Raw genomic sequence first — 21,532 nt, forward strand, 5'->3', positions numbered from 1 at the left:
ACTGGAAGGATGGGCTGAGGGATGTTGTAAGCAGACAGTGAGCCTTTTGTGGTGGTTTGTAAGCCCTGAGATAAAGTAAGAGTGTAGAGGCTGGAAAATTGCTTTATCTATTCTGTAAATACAGATGCATATGTCTCTCTTACAGCATGCAGACTTCCTCCTTGCTCTGCAGATGAATGAGGAGCAGTATCAGAAGGTCAGTATCTATAATGTGGTCTCGAGTTCAGCTTATGCACAGACACTGCTTTGCACTTACTGCTCACAGACTCTTTCGGCTTCTGGAATGGAGTTTTTCTGAAGCTGCATTTGCACTGTGCTGACCTGGCAAAACCTGCATAGTGTGTGTTGGCTGCCTTTTAGAAAAGGTAGACAAGAGCCGAGTCCAGCAAGACGGTATTGATGCACGTAATGATTTGTAGTAATTCAGTCAGCTGCTGCTTGTATCTTTAATGGCCAGAACAAACATTGCAATAGAATAGTACCAGGTTTGCTCTTGCTACCACCGTTGTGGCTGTTTGAAACAGATTTGCTGTTGTTGGAGCTCTGCCAGTGGAAAGGCCTTCCTCCTTTGCAGAAAGGACTCTTTAAAAACCTGAAAATCAGGTCTTTCCCTTCAAACAAAGAGAGGAAAGTTAGGGATCAGTTCAGCAGCTGTGGATTACCTTTTTGTTCTCCACACCCACGTCTCTTCAAACTTGGGAGAAGATGTTGGACCTTTGAAGAAGTAGGCATACTTACTCTTTAACAGTGGCAAGCTTCTCCACCCCTGCAGTGAAGAGGCCGAGACAAGGTCTCTCCAGGCAGATGGGTAAACGTTCCTTTAGAGGGCAACAGATCTGAAGCTTGGCTTTCCCCATATGAATGGTGTGTACTCTTCTGCTGCTTCCCTGCGACTGCAGCTTCCCAAACCCACCTGCTTCTCTGCCTGTGAGCTAAGAATTATTAAAACACCGTGTGCTCTGTAGCTTTTTGGAACCTGTCAAGCAGGACGTGTAGATATTAAGTTACTTAAAACTAAGCACAGCCACAAACTCAGTGAGTTTTGACCACCAAATAGTGTATCTAATGGAATGGTGTGTATCTGCTGCTCTTTTTTAGAATTAACGCTGGCGTTGTTTATGGCTTGCAGTTGTATGTGCCTATATGTTGCCATATCTATCAGTGCTTTGATGATGCTGATACCTCTGTTTATGGCTGCAGGATGGTCAGATGATAGAGTGCCGCTGTTGTTATGGGGAGTTTGCATTTGAAGAGCTAACTCAGTGTGCAGATGGTCACTTGTTCTGCAAGGAGTGCCTAATTAAATATGCTCAGGAGGCAGTCTTTGGCTCTGGGAAGGTAAGAATTTCCCACTGGACAAGGGGAGAATGGGTAAATTGCTATGGGGAGATCACACTGCTGTTTGTGTAGTGTCGTTGCTTAAATCAGATGTAGCTGCACTTCCCAGGAAATATTTGAATGGAATTGTGTCCTGCAATCTAAATTCAACAAGTCAGTCTCACGATCAAATAAACCAACAATTTCACAATGGGATCTTTGCTGAATGGGATTTCAGTTTTGCTAACCTCCGTCTTTTGTGCTCAGTGCTTAGCAACTTGCATTACTAGGAAAACTTTCTACAGCATTCATAGTAACAACAGTAACTTGCTCTCGTCTGGTTTTTATTTTCTACTTAACAAACCAATGGTGTCTGCACAGAGAACACTCTTATCTCTGGCTTGGACAGTCTTCTCCTAGCGAAGAGGGTTTGTCCTTCATAGTATCGCTGTGATCCCACCTTAATTTGGGGGATGGTTCCTCTATGATACTACTGACCTTCATAGTCTCCAATTTAGCTAGCAATTATCCTCACGCTCTAGCTGAGCTATAAACAAGTCATTAACCTGCTCTGAGGTGTGCATGCTCCTTTGCCTTGAGATATGATGATCAAATTATGGCATGCTTTTGTACTCTGGGATCTGTTTCACATGAACATATAAACTGGCAGCTGTATCTTACGTGACCCTATTTACAAGAAAGCAGCGTACTGTGTGTGAGCAGAGTGTTAGTTCTCAGCAGAGACCGTACAGTAGTAACGGGCCTTTCTGTGGTCCCAGTGGACTTGGAGTGAGTGAACTGTGATCCCAGCGATCAACAGCATCTTCATGCCCAGTGTTTGAGGCCTGATCTGTTTAACTAGTTTGTTCTTTCTGTAACAAACCTGTTCTCTGGCAGTTGTCTGCTGACTTACGCGCTGTTCCCTCCAAGCAAGGCTTTGTGCTGGTTTGTTCGGAAATGTTCCGGGCACTGTCTCGTGTGTTTCTAGCATCCTGCTGAACCTGAGCTCTCTCCTTCCAACCCTAGTCAGAGCTGAGCTGCATGGAAGGCAGTTGCACATGTTCATTCCCCACCAGCGAGCTGGAGAAAGTGCTTCCGGAGAACATCCTCTGTAAATACTATGAGCGGAAAGCTGAGGAGGAGGTGGCTGCTGCCTGTGCAGACGAGCTTGTCAGGTAAGTGTCCAGCAGAGGATGCAGAGCGCACTTACTGTTGTAGCAATTTGTTTCCTGAAACTCTAAATGTGTGCTGACTGTGAGATAGGTAGCTTTCAAAGAGCTGTATTATAAATTCAGGCTTCTGCCTTCCCAGGTCTGTTTTTATTTAGGTTGGTCTCCTTTTGACTAGGAGCAGATTAAAATTCAATAGACTTGTCTTCCCCCAGGACTTGCTTGCAAGCTCTGTCCTGATCCCCTAAATTACATGGTCAAAAGCAGTGCTGAGCATATAATATTTCAATTGCAAACAGGGAAGTGATCGAAGAAATATGAGTGAAAAGGCAGTAGTCAGCATATCCTGGCAGCAAGCGTTTGGTTGGCAGCGTTATTAACTACCACGTAGCTATTTGGCTAAATCCACTTTCAGCAAAGATATGTTTGGCACTCTGTGTTAATGGCATCTTATTTTGGGCTGCAGGTGTCCGTTCTGTAACTTCCCAGCTCTGCTGGATAACGATGTGAAGCGGTTCAGCTGCCCTAACCCCCGCTGCAGAAAGGTAATTGGGGGGTACTTTGCCATTTGGTCTCTCCTGGAGTGTTGGGCAGGAGAGCTGGGAGGACAACTCATGCTTCCTAGTAGCAGGTGAATGAATATCTAATGGAGCAGCAGTCAAAGTATTTGCTGGATCCTACTGATGTTCTATAAATTTGTGTGGCCAGACAGATGAGACAACAGTATTCCTTTCTTTCCTTGGAAGACGTTGGCTAAAAAAAGTTTCTCAATGCCTCAGGTTGCTGTCTTGCACATATAGAAATGTTCTGGGTGAACAGGGAGCTGGGTGTTTAAAAGGTAAAAAACTAAATTGTAATCGTTTATCTAACAGAACTTCTGGAGAATGAGCTGAAACAACCGTAAGTGCTATCCTTAAGAGAATTAGGATCTGCATGTTTCTTTTGTGCTGTTGTCTGAATACAGATTCAGTTTGAAGTGACAAAAAACTGGTTTGAAGAGCTCACTAAAATGTGTCCATTCAAAAGGAAGATCTTTGTGCTTCTCTCAAAGTTTGCTAATAGGCATAACGGGAGAATCGTCAGGCCCAATGGAGGGACGGAGTGGGGAAAGCTTGCCACTGCTGCTTCTGCACCATCTGTTCCGGGGGAAAAATAGAAGCATAGAAATGTATCCCAATCTCCTGAATGTATGCAGAACCCCCCTTATGTCTGGTGCCAGTGAGCCAAGGCCAGTACAGTATCAGTGTTTAGCACTGAAGCTACAAGGTGTCTTGTGTAAGTTCAGCCACAACAGTGAATTCTTGTGCCGTATTCAGGGAACAGCCTGTCCCCCAGCAGAGATTTCTGCTAGTCACTGAATTTCCTCTCAAGTTCATTAACCTTATCCTTGTAGCTGCCATAACTTTGGGTTCTTGTATTGAAGCGATACCACCCACCATTTGCCTGTATTGAGAAGGTAATAGGAAATCAAATTCTCTCTAGACAAGCTGAAGTCGCCAGCGGTGAACTTCGCATTCTGTAATGAAAATCAAACTTACTGGCAGGGGAAAGGCGCTTACGAAAGATGCGCAACTCTCTTTTAGATCTCTGATCTCCAGATATATTTTGCTAACGTCCACCTCTAGCATTTGGGAAAGAAATGTGATTCTGACGGATCATCCAAGTGTCATGAGCAAGGAGGCTTGCTAGTCACTAGGTGGCAATGTTGATTCACGTTTAAACCAATTTTTTTTAGTGCAAAAACAGTTGTTTTCAAAATATACATATGTCAGCACCACAGAACAAAACTCAAGCTTGAAGAACATGAATGCTTCAATGTGCAATACAAATTGAAGTAGCTCTTTTTATTAAAATGTGTAATGTGGCACAGTAACTGTGGTAAGAGGGGTCAGTGCTGAAACGTTCCTTTCCTTCTGATTTGCTGTTTCATTTCCTTCCTAGCGTACTGCCTGTCCCCCCTCCCTGGGCTTGCAGCATTCCAGTGGGCTGGATTTCTGGTTTCCTGGACAGCTTGTGTTGATTCATTAGCTGAAAATCTGCTGAGTAGCTTGTGCTCTTCTTAGAAGTCTTGAATGACTTTAGGATTTGAAGTCGAGGGTAAGGAATTTGGATAGCAGGATGCAGTGTTGTCTCACAGCAGCAACTGCAGTGGTTCTTCATATTTCTGCTATCTTGTCTCTTTCCAGAATGAAGAATTTTGGTTAATGCTCTTGCTTGCAGGAAACTCTTGCCCTTAGGGAGGAAAGGGCTAATCTAGGGAACTCTACAGAGGTTGGAGAGGATGCATTGGCTTTGCTAGCAGTGCCTCTGGCAGACTCTGTGGTGGTGATGACTGATCCTGGAAGGAGTCCCTCTCTGGTTGGAAGGACTGCACTTGCACAGCTGAACTTAAAGTGAGGGGAAGTGTGGAAAGGGAAAGGTCAAAATGTGCCTCTCCTGAAACCTCAAGGCTCTTCAAGGCTGGGGAGAGGAGGACCAGATGGTGGTCCTGTTGTATTTCTGTGCTCCATCACCTGAGCCCTTTGTCTTGCTTTGAGAGTTCATGTTGATACTCTCAGGCTTTCCTTTAAATCTTGCAGAGAGGTTGGTTCATATTTGGGCCAGCTATGGATGTATTGTAAAGTAAGTGATAGGAACCAGCTGGAAGCCTTCATTTTGGCTGTATGTTGGGCTCAATAACAAGAGCAGCTCTAGGCATACCCAGGTCACTGCTTATGCATCTCACCTGTAGTTCCAGTCATTTGCACCTTGCAGGGACTAAAGTGTGGCTAATTGTAACCTCAGCAATGGGCAGAGCTGCTGGTTGCCTTCTGTGACTGAACGGCTGCATGGAGAGCATGCAGATGAGCCCGCACCATCTGCCAGGGCCACGGTGGCTCCAGCTGCGTGGCGTCAAGTTTGGCTTCCAGTTAGGTGACTGGGGCTTGAATCTTAATATCACAAACCGCAGGGTGGAGGAAAAGCTTTAATTAGCCAAGGGAAGACATCACCCAAGCCACCCTATGGATGTGTTCTCTGTGTGTGCAGTCTGAGCTAGTGCTGGGAGAGAGGCAGCTTTTGCTCAGACCTATTTGAGTTTTGAGGTTTTGCTCTATAACGGGTTGCTGACCATGCGTGTCGCCAGGCTTCCCGGCGGCAGGAGGATTTGCTGGCCTGCTCAGTCAACCTCCATCTTACTCTGCGCGGGGATTCCTGTGTGGAAGCAGTGCTTGAATTTCTCATCTCTAATGATGCGCGTTTCTCCTCCCTGTGCTCTGACAGAGCAAACCAAAGCTGGCAATTCTGGTAAAACTAGGACAGGCACATGTTGCTTGTCAACTTGTGCGGCACTGGGAAGCGAGCATGCACTTCTGCAGGTTGGGGGAAGTACTGTTTCCCACCAGAAAAGGAAGTCCATGCTTTTCTGTTCTGCCTCCCTCCTCCCAAGATCCCATATTGTTGAAGACAAGGCTTTTGTTCCTGGGCTGCTTGCTGCTGTCCTCGGCGCCTTGTTGCCCGTGGGGGAGATCATCTCCCCTCTCTGCAGTCTCAGCACAAAGCGCTGCAGGGCTTTCAGCCAGCCAAGAGATGGGGAGGTGAAAGCTGCCGTTGCCATGGAAATCGTGCATGCACGGAGCAGCGCTGTCCCTCCGGTACCAGAGAGCTTGAAACCCTCAACGCTCAATTCATAGCCAGGCCACTTTGCAGGGACTTGCGTTTACAAGACTCTGCCTTAAAACTCCTTTGCATAGCTTAAAATTTGTGCTACTTTATTGTACCGAGGAGTTGTCTGCCTCGGTGCTGGCTGGATGCGAAGAGGTGATGGCGGATGGTTGCATGGTGCTAAATTGCATTGCCCTCGGCCTGGGCGGCTGCCCCTCTTGTTTCAGGGCTCCTTAGTGCGTGCTGCCAATGAGGTTGTGTTTGGGCGGTGGATTTGCCCGCTGGGCGTCTGAACTGTCATGCCGGAAAAATAACAGGCACATCAATGCTTGTCAGATGAATCAAATCTCCACTCTTCTCTCCTTTTTGTCTTCAGGTTAGGCTCCCTGGCCACCGCAATCCTTGTGTGTAATTTTAATTTGTGGGACTCGGATGTGGTGTTTTAGGGGACTTCTTTTTAAGCTGCTGGAATGTTTCAGGATTGATTTCAAGGTGCTGGCTAGGAACAGATGCACCCAGCTGCTTTTAACCTTCATTTTGTGTTGGAAGCAATACAGGTTTAAGCTTGTACAGAGTTCTGCCTAGCAAGCTGTGTCTGAACATGGCTTCTCTTAGCAGGGTGCTAACACTGCATCCACAACCTATGTTAATAAGTGTAAGTCGCGTTGTACGGTTTGCAGGAAGTCCGCTGTGAGTGGTCTTGCTGAAATAACAAATCGTTGCATGATCAACCAGACTTCAAGTTACTGAAGCAGCTAAGGGGCATGCCGCAATGCCTGTGATCTCTGTACCTGGTGTGGTAATGGGGCACACAGCTGCTTGTGATTGAGGTGGGTTACGAGGCAGCCCCAGCCACCTATGATCCACTTAAAAGTGTTTTATAGGGTGCAAGGGGAAATGCTTGTGTAATCAAGTACCCAGCAGCAGGGCCTGTGTTCGGGATGACATAGCCTTCTGAGGATGTCATCCAACACATACCACAGGGCCCATTACTTCTGTGCTAGAGGCCGGCCCGTTGCTGCCCGGGGCTGCTCTGCCCGACTCCAGATGCACTGTGGTTTTAGGCTTAAGCTGTATCAAGATTTGTCACTGGCAGGGTGCATGTGTGACATGGGGGGGGGGGGGGGGGGAAGAAAATCGTTCTGGTTGGAGAAATTGAGCTTGTCCAAAATGCCTCAGAGTAGGATGTGCATATGGAGAATTACTTAATTTTCCTTGTTTTGCAACATGTTTTCCCAGCTGTTGGAAGTCTGCTGTCTCATTCAGCTTCCTGACAGCAGCGCAAACATTTTGAAGGTCCCATGGCCCCATCTCATTCTCTGTTCAGCCATTCTTATTGCTGTTCTCTGTATGCTTTTCCTTGAGCCTATTTATTTAGATTTGATTGTTATTTAGAGCTTGGTCCCACAGCTTTAGTGGAGAGCAGAGCTAAAGGTGGCACTCACTTACGCCAGACCCCTGTAATGTTTTTCTGGTGGCAATGACCTCAAGAACCAACTCCCTTGTTTAAATTCCCATCCTTCTGTGTCTCTATGAATGAAGCTTAGCAGAATTTATTGGGATTAAAAAGGGAAATGTGGTGTGGAGAACCTTGCTATGTGTCTTATTGGGATGTTTGGGAACGGAGCACTTGTGCCTGCGCACGCTTTTGTCTGGAGGCCTGTCTCCCACTTGCCTGGGCTGGCAGAACAGTCTAAGCCATCTTTTCATGACTCTGCCATCTTCCTCCTCAGCGCTGCATCCCTGAAACCTCCTGCTCTGGAGCTCTCGGCTTTCTCCTCCAGCTCTGCCTTCACTGCACCCTTTTTAAATGAGCGATGCACATGGGAACATGCTCCACTCTATTACTGCCAAAACCACAACAAATGGCAAGTTTCCGTCTGTCATCTCAGCTCGCCTCTGAGGCACTCCGTGGCTGGGCAGGCGATTTTCATTTTTCTTCCATAAAAGGACATTGAAACTCGTCTGCAGCGGCGGTGCTCTGTGCTGCAGGCAGGGCGAGCGGCGATGCTATCGATGGCAGCGCCAGCAGTACTGCAGCAGGAGCGCTGGTGATTTCCGTATCATTCCTCAAAGGGATGGGCAGGAGGGAGGGATCAAGGCTGAAGGTGGGGTTGAGGTGACTGTACGTGGCAGATAACACCCCAGTAAATTTTATTGCCAAGTCCTAGAGGAAGATAGATAACAGGAGAGTGCTCCTGGTACAGTAAAGCCTTAAAAGTACAGTCCTGTGTAGGAAGAGTGTGTGTGAGCTAAACCACGTGGTTCGTCCCATCAAGGCATTTAGGGTCAAAGTTGCATGGGGAATGCTGAGAGCTGGGACATCTTCTCGTCCCCAGCTTTATGCTGGGCAAGATACTTAACTTTTTGAGGGGACTGCAAGGGGAATATGGGAAAGCCACATGCCAGGGGCTTTCCTTGCTTCCCTGGAAGCCGGATGATGCATGCCCGCAGCTTGTTCCCTGGCTGAGAGTGAACATCTGGGAAAGCCAGGAACCAGAAGCAAGTTGTCCCCTCTGGGGGAACTCCTGTAACTCCTGTTGGGCTGAGCTGGGAGCAGCTAGAAGAGTTGAGTGCTGCCAGCAGCAGCTTGCTCCTAAATGCCCCATTCCAGAGGAGAGGCACTATGATCAGTCCAGAATCACTCCTTGCCTTGTCGTTATACCTGCCACCCTTCCTTGGGACATGTAGGAGGGGGCTGTAGGAGCTCTGAGAATACCTCACCTGGAAAGAGGGTAGGAGCAGGCTGGGTTAATTGCTGTGGTGGGGTGGAGAGATTCCATCAGTGGGAGCTCAGGTGCTGCTGCTTTTACAAGGTCAAGTCTATTTATGCAGTGGTATGTGGAAATGCTTCACTTGATAAATGAGTCTGACAGACCAGAAGAGGGCAAAGCCCAGCCTGGAAATGGACCTGAGGAAAGAGGTCAGTTTAAATGTGGTATCTATCTCTTAGAGGGGGAGAAAAAAAGCTGCTGAAAGCAGGAACTCAAACTAGTCTCTTTTAAAAATAGACCCTGTAAGTCAGTGCAATTTCAAGCAACAAAGCTTACTCCTGTGCTTGCTTTCTGCCTTATATAGTAATATCCTTTCAGTGAAAAGGCAATTCCCCCACTGTTTACTGACCAGTGAATACCTCTTTGTCAGGTCCATAAGAGGTAGCAGTGCTATCTTCCCTTTGTATCTCTGTCCTTTGCTGCGGAAAGGTCCAGAGGTAATAAGCTGAACACAACTTCATGTGGGATGAAAACTTCAGCCTCAGCAGTCTTGTCTTGCCTCCTCTCCCTGGGCACAGCCTGCAACCATTTAGGCAAAGGAGCCACTGAGAGCAGCTGCAGACCTGTGGTGGTTGGCACAGACATGCAATGACAGTGTCTTTGGAGATAAGCTGATGGACTCGGGGGTTCGATAAGAGCACTATGGGTGGGTGGTGCTGTGGCGTGAAAGGTCCTTGGACATGGCAAGTTGACAGAGTGGTCCTGTAGCAGCCAAGCTGCTGGGACTGGAAGGACCCTGAAGGCTGTGGTTGTGCTGAGGGTTGAGCAGAGGTTGAGCGGAGCTGTAAATTTAGCTTTTTTCTCCTGGTCCCTTTGAAAAAGAAAGGGAGGAATGGTGTTCTTCCATTTCACGCAGGGAACAAGAGAGGGATTAATATGCGATTGCCCTAACATCGAGGAGAAACCCTAAGCCTCTGTACACAGGGTGCTCAGATTGTTTGATTTGTTTGACTTTTGTTTAAACAGTGAAGTAACTTGGCCTCTGTCACTTGTCTGTCCACACAACAGGTAGTGATGCCACCGAGCTGCCCTGGGACTGCTGTGGGAGCTCAGTACAGGTACCCTTCATGGCAGCAGGGGCGAGTTTAAGGTTAAAACTCTGCCCAGTGCTACTTGTGTTCACAGAGCATCAGAGCAGCGTTGTTTCACTGCTGCAGTGGAAACAGAGGTTGGAGAAGATGGAAAAAGGCAGTTCCCAAGCCAAATTAAAAACATTGTTCTGACCTTAGTCAAGAAGCTACATCTTCCCTCTCTTTCCTCCCCCTCACATTCCTGTCATAGTAATCACTGATCTCTAACCTCAGCTTCATCTGCCGCAACCAACCACTTTAAAAATGTGCTTAAGAAACCCAGCTCTCTGTGTACACCTTGTCTTGCTGTATCTTAGAGCTTCCTGGGCAGAGTTATCTTTGGAGGGGCATGAGTCAGCAGTGGAGGTTTTGAATAGTATTGTGTCAGGGCAGCTGATGACTGTCTCCTTTGGGCCAGAGCACTGAGATGGCCTAACCTGGCATTGTAGCGCAAGGAGGTGTTTTGCTTCTCCTTTCTGTTTGCACATAAACAGATTTCAGCAGATGACACAGTCATCAGACTTCCTGAGCTAATACAAGGCTGCTGCAGATGATGTCCATTTTGGAGGCTGTCAGTAGAGTTTGTTTCCTAATTTGGTCACAGTGTGCTCAGGGCTGGCCTGCTTTCCTTTTTTCTTTTTTTTCTCTTTTTAAAAACACCCATCCTTTTATATCATTGTTGTGGAAGGGAAGCTGTTTGTGTCGGAGAACCTCCAGGTCCTCTCACTTCCTCTCTGCAGAGGAAGTGATACTTGAAAGGTCTCTTTGAAAAAGCAATGCAGTTCTGAAGCTGATCTTTCCATATTTTTTTTTTCTCCATTGCCAGTCTTTCATGAGCTCATCTCCATGAGGCCACTGGTTTGTTTTTTTTTTAATCCCTTCTTGGTGGTCATCTGAGCCCTTAACTAGAAGACTTTGGAATATTTCTCTTCAGTGACAGAGGAGTTATGCTGCAGTTAAATAACAACATTGATAACCTCATATATTGGAATATATATTGCAAGGGGGAGAGATGTGTGATTTCAGCTAATGGAAAGAGGGCGTGCTTTGTTTTGTTTCATGCATCACCGCTACAAGAGGCCTGGTACCATGTAGGAAGCTGTAAATGCCAAACACTGGGACAGAAATAGTGTGGCTGGTCAGCTCTGCTAAATGACCTTTAAAAGTTAGCTCATGTGTCTTGCAAATCCTCAGGAAAAGTGGGGACTGCCAACCCCTTCAGGAGATACTTGCTTTTTCAGTGTCAGACCAGAGTCAGTCCTAAACAAGCCGCCTTCCTGGTGTGCAGGAGGCAGTTTAGCCCTTCTGCTGTCAATGTGGGCTTTCATTCAGCAATGGGAACAGCTGAGGAATCAACGCCAAACCTGTAGGCTCCTCTTTTCCTTTATTTCTGTGCTGGGCTTAGCAGGAAAGGGGCGGGGGCAAGTTTCAAAGTGATGCAGTCAAGGATGCAGCTCCAGCAGCTTTATTCAGTGCTATCAGGAGTCTTGTGTTCCTTAGATGGTGGTGGTGAAGCCATTGCTGTTGAGGGGGCTTTTGTCTGTGTTGGAGACTCCCTGGCCTTGGAAGCACAGAGAGATGCTGGGTTACCTACTCAAATCCAGCACTATTTTAGGTTCAGAGTACATGTCATAAATCAGCTTCAGCAGAGCCTCAGGTTAAGGTGCACCACGAACAGCCTGATTACTGGCATAAAGGTTTGGCTGTATGGGCTGGTCTCTGCAGAAGTTCCTCTGGAGAGAGGAAACTTCAGTGTGCATCATGTGTCGGAGGCCAGGTTACCATTGACCTCTGAAACACGAGTAACAGGGAAATGGGAACATGAAGTGGCGAGGCAGCAAGTTTAGAAGGGGAAAGGGAAGGTGAAACAGCTTTTTTTCTAATTTAATAAAAATCACCTCTGTGTGTCATTCTTACTCACATATTATCTTCCAATTAGCCATGCTTGACTCACCCACCACTTCCACCTGAAAGGAATGATATGTTTTGAAGTATATGGCTTATAATCTCAGTAGGCCAGTGTTTCTTCTTTTCCTTGTCCCTCCCCTTCCAGTGACCCCCAATATGCATTCTCTTACTGCTTTTAACTTTCAAGCCTCTTTTCTTCTGCTCTCTCTCTGTTACTACTTTTGCATTATTAATGGGACTGTAGCAATCCAGCCAGAACACTGATGTTACTAATCACTACTTGTAGCAGAGGAATGAGGAGCAAGATAGGTAGAAACTGGGTCAGGAAATGTTGTTGTCATAAAATGATAGCACCAGAACTGAGAAGCAGAACTCTGTACAAGCGGGTTTGCTCTGGAAGCAGCCTCCTTCACTCGGTCCCTGTGCACGTTCACCATGCCTGTCGTCTTTGCTTATTTGCTGTGTGCAAGTGGGAAGACCATCTCGTGCACACAAAAAGGTTAATGGACCTGTAATTTCCAGGAGCAGAGGAATAGAGTGAAATGTTTTGTTCTGCCTGGTAGCACTTCAAGCGTCACAAAACTCGTGTGCTCTTCATTGCTGGTGCTGTAGCAGGAAGCCCCTTCCCTTGTCGGTGTTAAAGGCTAAGGAAGCATAAGTGTCTCCGCTTGTTTCTGCATTCAGCGAGAGCCTGTCACACTCGATGTGTTCAGATTGTCCTTGGTAGTACCAAGGGCATCCTACAGCAGCAAACAGCTCTCTGTGCTCCATGTAAGAGAATATGGCTGCTGTGAAATCAGAACATTATTTTGGGGATGCAGCAATTAACCTGTGAATACAGGGCTGCTGTAAGCGTAAGAAATGGCCTGTTTCTGGTTAATGGGGCTATGCCTCTTCACTTAATTGGGCAGAGCATCCGCTTGGGAATATGGCATCCCGTGGAAGCCTTGCGTGAACAGTTGTGCTGTCGTGTTAGCCCCTCGAGAGAGGGGCAAGTGTGAAAAAGGAAGTGTCTTTTACTGTAAAATGTGTCAACTCTTATGGTAAGTGACAGAGAAAGTAATCTCTTTAAACACACACTGTCTTCTTTTAAATAGTTAAGAGCTAAAATACATAGGTCAGCAATAAAACACAAATACAAAATTGATCAGTGTGTGCTGGCAAAAGGCTGAAGCTGTCTCCCAGAAAGACAAACAAGTCTAATCGCTCCCAGAGGTATAAAATTGCTTGCTGGTGATGAGGGGCTGAGAGCATGTCTCTGGGTGAAATGGCTGGCTCAAGGTGCCAGATTCCTTAGAAGTGTCTTGGAGACAGGGGCAAGGACTGTTTCCTCCTGCCCTGTGTTGCTGGTCCCAGTATGCGTGACCGCCTGTGCGTGCATCAGTCCGGTGATGCTGCTTTTGGATGAACATGGGGGAAGCATCAAAGCAATTTGTGCTCGGTCCCTGCTAGGCGGTCGTGCATCCAGATAAACTAGTAGCGTGCTTCATTTATATTCTCTACAAAGGCGTGATGCCGGCACACGAGCAGCGTGACTCCCTTGCAAGTCAGATGGTAACTCGCACAATGTGAGCTGGATATTTTGGCTGGGCAGACTCGACAATATCCCCTTTCAAAGATTATCCTTTAAACTGTCCTAGTCGCACACAGCCTCTGGCGTCTGCCTGAGCCTTTAGTAAGGATGAACAGTATTTAAAAGAGAGGCTGACTAATCTCTTCTCTGTGGGTTGAAAAATCTATCCTGCCGTAGCTAGCTGACTTTATTTCTCTAACTGATCATAATAAGTGTAGGGCTCTTAAATCCTGGCTCATATTTTATCCGTGGTGTTGGTGGGGCTGTCTGTTATCTCAAAACGAGCCCAAAGCAGAGCTTTACTCGTGCAGCTTAGGGCATTTGAGGGAGAGCAGACATTCCCGTTAAGTGGGAGCTGATGATAGGCAGTAATTTCTGCCACGTATTTAATAAAGTCATTGTGGAGCGGGAGAGGTCTAGAGTTTACGACCTCAGTATTCTTTTTTTAAAAGGCAAGTACTGATTTGCCATTAAAACAGAGTATTGTCAGTAAGGCAAATACTTTCTCGGTCCAAAATTTCATGTGCACGTATTTAATTAAAAGGCGACAGGGTTAATGAAGCTTTGAGTGCATAAGGCCTCATTCCCTGAATTTAATTTTCTTTAATTGCTCCAGAGATTGAAATTCCCAGCTGTGGTTGTCCCCTAACATTTGAGTTAAGGAACTGGAAAGGGACAATTTGAATTGTCTCTTTCAGTGCCAGCTTCTTCCTCTTGTACTGATTTTTCATCTTTTTGAAAGAGGATTAGATAAAAATGCCTTTCTTAAGTCAGTGTTTACAGTGTAATTGGCAAAGCTGCGAGCTGCTGACACCTTGGACACGGGGAGCAGGGTGAAAAACAGGGAGTGTTTGTGCAGATCGTGTCACTCATCCCTAATGTATTACAGAAGATCAAGAACAAATATGGGTTTTTATTCTCTTCCCACTCCAGTACCTGCTATCACATTCAGCATCGGTGCGGTTGGGTTGACTGAATTGCCTGCCACATCCCAAATCAAACCAGCCTTCATTAGCGTGCAGGGTTTTTTCTAAAAAAAAAAAAAAGGTGGTTTGGGGTAGATTTCCTGCTTGTTTACAGGGGCATTTGAATGTGGGTTTAGGACCTAAAGACCTTGATTCTCACAGAGGTCTTTTGTGGCCCTCTTGTGTTAACCACTATGCGAGCTCCTAGTCTGAGCTCTGCAAAGCTCTGTAAAAGTGTGAAAATCTAAAATGCAGCAAATCCATGTACCAGCAAAATGATCAGTGATAGAAACAGCCGATCGTGTTCCTGACTTCATTATAATAAAAACTTACAACCCTTGCTGAATGTTCCCGTATGTGGCACGCTCTGTCTCTGTTTGTGACAGATGCTGTCAAATATTTCAAGGCGACCGTATGTTTTTATGTGTCCTCGTGGGCTTGTTAGTAGCTATAGCCTTGACTAGATGGTTAACAGTAAAGAAGCCTTCTATTGCTGCTGGAAGCTATCAGGGGTTAATTTAGTGCACCTGTAACATTGGAACATTGGGAGCAACCAGTTTGTTAGGGTTTTGCCACAGGTTTGACTCCTTTCGGAGGTCTGAGCTGTCAAAAATCAGTGGGAAAATACATAGTAGCATCCCCTTGATCTGGTGGAGGCTTGCCGTAACCAGCTGGCATGTGGTACTGATAACTCAAAGTTCCCTACATGAAGAGCTGTTTCAGAGCTGTCAGGCTTTCCCAGCAAGAAGCTGGTGGCTTCTGGTAAGCTGTGGTATCTGAGGTAGGGGATGGGGGGATTGTTTCGGATGGGCTGTGCTTTGTTCTCTGGAAGGTATCCTGTCTCCTGGTGTTGCTGCAGGAAGAGCCGCCCTGCAGGTACCCCCTGCCCTGGCGGTGGGGCCGGAGGGGTGTGAGGGTGGGTTTGGCACCCGGCACCCTGGTGATACACACTCGGGGAGGTGACACAGAGGCGCCCTCCACGTGTGAGCTCTAACCTGCATTAATCAGCCATATCCATTGAATCTGTGCCTGAACATACAAATCCATAAAATCATTGGGGTTAAAAAAATAGAACTCTTTTCTGGCATTCTTTAATTCTTCCTTATTTCCAATCAGCCCGTTCAGCTGGAGCTGGCACAAATACCGCTTCCAAGCCTGCACTTCTGGCCTGAAGGAAACACCTTCTTTGCTACTACATAACACCTCTCCTGTTCCTTGATGGTTTAAGCAACCTCTGCCCTGCCGAGTAAGTAATGGCCAGGTCGTCGTGCAGAGGGCCAGGAGGTCCAGGGCCTGGCCCGTGTGCGGCTGCTCCTCCCGCCGTGGGCTCAGGGAGCAGAGGTGATGCTTAAGTGATCTCCGTGCTGCTACCAGTGTAAACAGAGCAGATGTTTCCTTGAGTCAGGGGAGCATTAATGGAATGCGTTGGCCCCGGCTGATGTAAAACATCGCTGCGAGTTTTGGGGATGAGGTCAGCAGTACTGAAAGCTGATGGGAGTTTAATGTCGAGTCTGCCTCTCTGAGCCGAAGGGTCAACCGAGAAAGCCGCGGCTAATGGAAGCACAAGTACGCTTGTCATAAATCAGTGCCAAAATACTGAACAGGCATAGCTGCTGCTGGATCCCGCAGCCAGCGATGTTTCTGTAACCACCCATTAGCGATTCGGTGGCTGCTTTCCTCGCCGGGTGCTCTTAGTGTTATTGTTTGACTTTAGAAGGGACAAATAGAGGCTGAAAACAGAGGATTTGGGGAAAGCTTTACCTCCGTGTGCTGGGAAAGCCCTGTCTGCTTCCCCACCTTCCCCCCTGGCGTTTGTGGGGTCCCGCAGTTACTGCATCCCACCCGTCTGGGGAATGGCAGGAGGGCAGCTGGGATTTTGTTTTAAGCAAGTTGTCCTTCTGGTAAAAGGAGATGGATCGTGTTTCTGCTGTGAGGTTGCTAGGAAGTCCGGAGGCATCCAGGAAAGCGTCGCGAGGCAGGAGGCAAAGCAGGCTTGGCGCTGCTTAGAGATCATGTGGCTTTTTTAAAAACAAACAAATCTCGTAAAAAGTAAGAGCAGCATTTTTCTAGACAAAGAAAAGTCAGTTTGCTCTCCAGACCAACCAACGTATTTCCTGTAAAGCTGGACACTGTAACGTACCATTTGCCAACAAGATAAGATGCTTGTATTTGTTCAGTGATTTATCCTCTGTGAAGCTAATCTGAAAGAATGCTTTTTTGCTGTATTTATTTTTTCAAAAGAAGCTTCTTTGACCTCATTTTTTTGTGTAGGAAGCATGCATGCCTTTAAGCTAAATCTCAAAGCCTGGTCAAAATTGGGGTCTGTCTTCAGGGTTGCTACTTAAAACACAGTATCTGTGGGCTGTTAGTGGCAGAGATGCCATTCAGAAGCTGAGAGGTGAGCATTTCTCCCCAAGGCCTTTTCCGTATTGAAAAGCCTCACCACGATACCCAGCCCGGTACAAGCCGACAAAGCCAATCTGCAGCTAGAAGTGTTTTGGGTTTTTTTTTTCCCCTTTCTGGGCCCTCCTTAAAGGGCAGAGGTTAAAACAAAACAGATGCTCATGGATGGTGCCTCTGCTCTGCTAAGAGGCAGTTGCTGTAAGAGGCCTTGGCTCCTGGCACGTGAAGCGAGGATGCTACCTCCTATTTGCAAGCAGATGTCAGGTTTAATAAAAAAAACAATCTGAAAGAGCCAGATGATCCCCTGGAGTGGGGCAAGAGAGGAGTGTCTGTGGTGTTATTGCATTACTTCCATCCTAAAGTTTGTGTTTGCAATTATCCATGTAAGTAAAACCTGCAAGTGCCTCCTTACAGCACGCTCTTCCCCAAACAAGGGAAAGGATCGCAGCTACCGGAGCGGCCTGCGAAGAGGGGGACGGATCTTTCAGGTAGCTGGAAGCCGTGCCCGTTTGTGCGTTTGCTGGTAGCCTGCTACTATATTTAGTTTCTCTTGGCCTCCCAGAATGAACGCATTGAACCTTTCTAGATATGGAGATAGGCACAACACCGAGCAGCTTGCCAGCTTCTCGGCTTCCTAGATGTTGTTTTCAGCCTTGGTCCTTGCCGTTCCCGTGTTTGGGGTAGAGGTTGGTTAGGCGAGGTTATGTGAACGAGAGTTGTTTTTGTAGCTGTCCTGTCTGCAGATGGAACCTGTGGTATTTTTTTAAGAAAAGCTTCTTTATGGAGTATGTTTTTATCCTGTCACTTTACCCCTTTGCGGTGTGTTTCAGGTGTGCAGAGCGAACAACAGGTGCTTTGCAGGAGTCATTAGGAAACTTCTCCAGTTTTGTACCACAGATACCGCAGATACTTTCAGAGGCAACTTTGTTTTACTGTTAGATATCCGTGTCTTGAATAATTCTGACCTACCCATGTAATTAAATGAAGGATTTTTTTCTTTCCTGCTGGAACTTTATTCTGGTTGCAGCTGTTGTACAAGCTATAGATTTCTAGATTTGTGTCAGAAAACTATGACTTCAGACCGCTGGGATTTTTGTGGGTGGGTGAAAGTGATAACAGATTAATGAGTTTTACTTAGCATCTCCATCTGCCAGACTAAACCATGTTCTGCTTAGATTTAACACAGCTGTTTTGAGCTGGTCCTCTAAAAGCAAAGCACCCTTTACCTAGTCAGAGCTGACCATGATTTAAAAAGCCAAGACTTACTCTTTCAAAAGGCAATGCCTCATATATAATTGTTTACTTTCCCTTTCCTGATCCAAGGGCTGTGCTGAGCTCAGTGTGCAAACGAGGAAAAGCGATGATATGGAGACATGCAGGTGACCCCTCCAGGATGAGGTACAAGCCCCAGGTACTCACCCAACACCTGGATCAGGTTCCTTGTCTGAAAATTGGACTCTTGTCCAATTGCTGTGACACTTGCAATTGCCTTCCTTACGTTTTACCTCCATAAGGAGATAACTGATTTCATACAACACATTTCAATTTATCTCAGTCCCAATGTGGGCAACTTGTACCAGAGGGAAATGACCGGCAAGCAATAACACTGCATGGCCGTATGTGTAAAAGTGTACGTGGCTTCTCCAATTGCAGTTGGCTCAAATCTCTGCTGCTATGAGGGGCAGCCTTAAAATCCAGCTGTGAGCAGAGCCAGGGTGAGGAATGAGATGACCTGGTCAGGCAAAGGCTGCTGTGCGTTAGCTGTAGCTGTTAGCTTTTCTGTTCCCTCCTGTGATCTCTGAAAGTTAAATGGGAATGAAGCAGCTGCTGAATAAGAGACGTGTTATCCTTCACCTGCATCCACTTTTATGTAGGAAGCTGCCATGGCTAAGACACTGATCAATTATTGTTATCTTGAAATCAAGGATTATTCTTCACCCTTTTTTTTAATAGAAATGGGTATCTGTCATCTCCAGGGTCCAGAAAGTATACGCAAAAGCAAGCGTTGATGTTAGCGTGTATGTTGTGCATGGTCCTGCACATACACACTCCCCTGCTGTTCCTGTACGCCCTTACTCTAATTTTTTTTCATTGCCTGTGAGACTGGATAAACAGCCCCGACCCTGAGGGGCCCGAAGGGGGTGGGGGAAAAGCTGGCTTGGCTGACCTGGCTATGTAAAACTGAAAGGTCCACATTGGGTGGACTGTTCTTGTATGTAATGAGTTGTGCAACTGCACAGCTGTACCAGAACAGACGGAGGTCCTCTGACTTGTCTCCCACATGGACTCATTACAGCTACTTGTCAGGAAGATGCAAAATTCCCATGTCCTGTTTGTATGTGTTACTCCAGATTGCTTTGTGCTTAGAGTGCCTCTGTTTCGAGTATCAGCAGGCCTTCTTGCTGCTTTCTTCGGGCTTGATGACAGGTGCTATCCTAAAAATTTGGACTGGATAGTTCCTCTGGAGCACCTTCACAGCACTGTGGAGAAGTGAAAGCAAGCAATGCAATTACCAGGAAAGCTGCTGCAGTCCTTGGACTTGGATGTTGGGGCGTGCAGAGTCAGAGAAAGATCATATTTTCTTTATATGATGGTATTAGTGACACCAAGTGTTTTCTGATTCTTAGTCAAGAATGACAGGAAGCTAGAAGACCCTTGGAAAAAGTTTAGAAGTATTCCCTGCAGTCTAGGAATCCTGCCTTGCGGTAAGATGTTAAAGCTGACTCTCTTTAATGAGAAATGTTATGAGGTCACTTGGTAAGTTTGTAAACGTACGCCTTCAGAGATGTATGTAATGTCTTAAATGTAACAGGTAATGATGTGATAGTATTAAAAGAGTAATAAGTAAAGCCGATTGAAAACCAGAGCTTTGAGTCAGGTGGAGCTTTTGGATCAAGCTGGATGTCTTGATTGAGAAGGAGGAAGGGAGATTTTAGACTGAGTTGCAAATGGAATTTTCGATATAGGAAATAGATGCTTTTACAGGACTCCCTACTTTAATGGTCACTTTTTGCTTCATTCTGGGTTGAAGTCTATGGCTTTAACATCATTGCAATCTGTAGCCTCACCATTTCAAGCTGTGATTCAGCTAGATTGTCCAGGCTAAGCCAGACTAGGGTGTGAACAGACATGGCTGGCTGACAGCCAAGGAGCCGAAGAACTGCAAGAAGTGGTAGCTGGATTCAATAGGTAACGCTCTCCCTGGGATTGTGTGCTGTGTTAATTAACACTACCAGGGGAGAGACAACTTTGGAACATGTGTGATTCAAAGGCCGCAAGACAGACTCAAAGAAGAAAAATTTAGAGAGAGCCATTAGACAAAGTACCACCAGTGGTGCAGAAAGTCCCTGGCCCATGGAGAGCAACATTGCAGGAGCAGCGTGTCCGTAAGATCAGGTCTAGATCGACTTCTAGTGTAAGATACCATGCTAATTTTGCTGGTGGAGAAGACTAATGCCATCTTGATATTCAGAAGTAAGAGATCTGTATGAAAATGCTGTAGGTAATCACTGCATCTAAAACTCTGCTTTTGGCCTGAACTCTGCAAAACAAGCCTTCTTTTTGGCACGGTGGTTTGTTAAATGGCTGTTGTTCCCAGCTGAAGGTAGTCTTTTCTGTAGGTATATACTGAGAGAAAGGTTATGCTATAAACTAGGGTTCCTCGGGTGTTTTTCCTGCTACTGAACTGAACCACATGGATGTGGGCGTGTGGAAAGGTCCTGCTCTGGGTGGTTCTCTGCATGTTTCTGTTTGCGACTCTCCACTTAGCGTGAATACAGATGTTTATGCATATACTTAGAAAAGGCTGCTCTGGAAATAAACTCCTCTTTGCAGCACTCCACCTCCTGCTTCATATTTTAAGACTCTTTATTCTCATAGTAATTATCCAATGGATTAGCACAGGTCACCAAGGCATCCACATCAGTAAAATAAAGCAAGATGTTACTGTCGTCTCCTGAAACACTCCAGCTCTCCACCCCATCGCTTATCAACCCCCACTCCAGTAATCCTAATAGCTGTGCCATAGAAAGATTAACAGAAAATCCAGGCAAATATTTAGGGTTCCCTTCAAGGTACGTATTAATCCCAGAGCGTGAAGCGGGGTAGATGCATTATGCGGAAGGCTTGGAAACCTTGCTCACGTGGGCCGAGAAGGGATTCTGCCAGGCTGGGTAAGCCGCTGCTGCTGGCCTGGGGAAGAGGCGTGGGGCAGCCGATGCTGCCGTGGTGTTAGTGAGCGTGCAGGGGTGACGCAGGGGCTGGGCAGCCTGTGTGTCGCGTCCCCCAGGTGAGGATGGGGAAAGGAGCAGCTACAGCTCAGAGGAAAAAGGGGGGACAAGAACCAGTGTCTCAGTTGCCCTCAGTGCTATAGCAGCATCATACAGCAACTCAGGGACGAGAGTAAAGAAGAAACACTAAGACAAGGCAAAGCAAAGGAGAGGAGCAGCTTGGGGCTGGAAGAAAGAAGAGCTGTACAGCAAGGTGGCATCTAATAAATGCCTCGGCAGGCAGTATTGGATGGGGCGGAGGGTGATAGTTTTAATCACGGAGAGGACTGATTCTTTTTTGTTAGTGGGGCTGTGCAGGTTTCCAGAGTTTGGGGAGTGAGGGGAGAGGGCTAATGAGGTACGGCTTCCTTCCCCTGGAGTACAGCTAGTCCCAAGGTGATGGGTGCCAGACTCCAGTCGAGCTAACGATGAGCATACTCTCC

At 46.7% G+C, this 21,532-nt stretch overlaps 1 protein-coding gene across 2 annotated transcripts in view; it reads left to right on the forward strand.

The window, feature by feature from the left end:
- The window catches only part of RNF216 (ring finger protein 216), an 81,642-nt gene that overhangs the window by 28,354 nt on the left and 31,756 nt on the right, over positions 1-21,532 (forward strand). For both annotated transcript variants that reach the window (XM_075104819.1, XM_075104818.1), the window contains exons 10-13: positions 146-196; positions 1,201-1,338; positions 2,344-2,492; positions 2,953-3,031. In XM_075104819.1, coding sequence (XP_074960920.1) covers positions 146-196; positions 1,201-1,338; positions 2,344-2,492; positions 2,953-3,031 — 417 coding nt within the window. The remainder of the gene's footprint in view (positions 1-145; positions 197-1,200; positions 1,339-2,343; positions 2,493-2,952; positions 3,032-21,532) is intronic.

Source organism: Phalacrocorax aristotelis, chromosome 10 (genome assembly GCF_949628215.1).
Source record: "Phalacrocorax aristotelis chromosome 10, bGulAri2.1, whole genome shotgun sequence".
In the NCBI taxonomy this organism is placed as follows: Eukaryota; Metazoa; Chordata; class Aves; order Suliformes; family Phalacrocoracidae; genus Phalacrocorax; species Phalacrocorax aristotelis.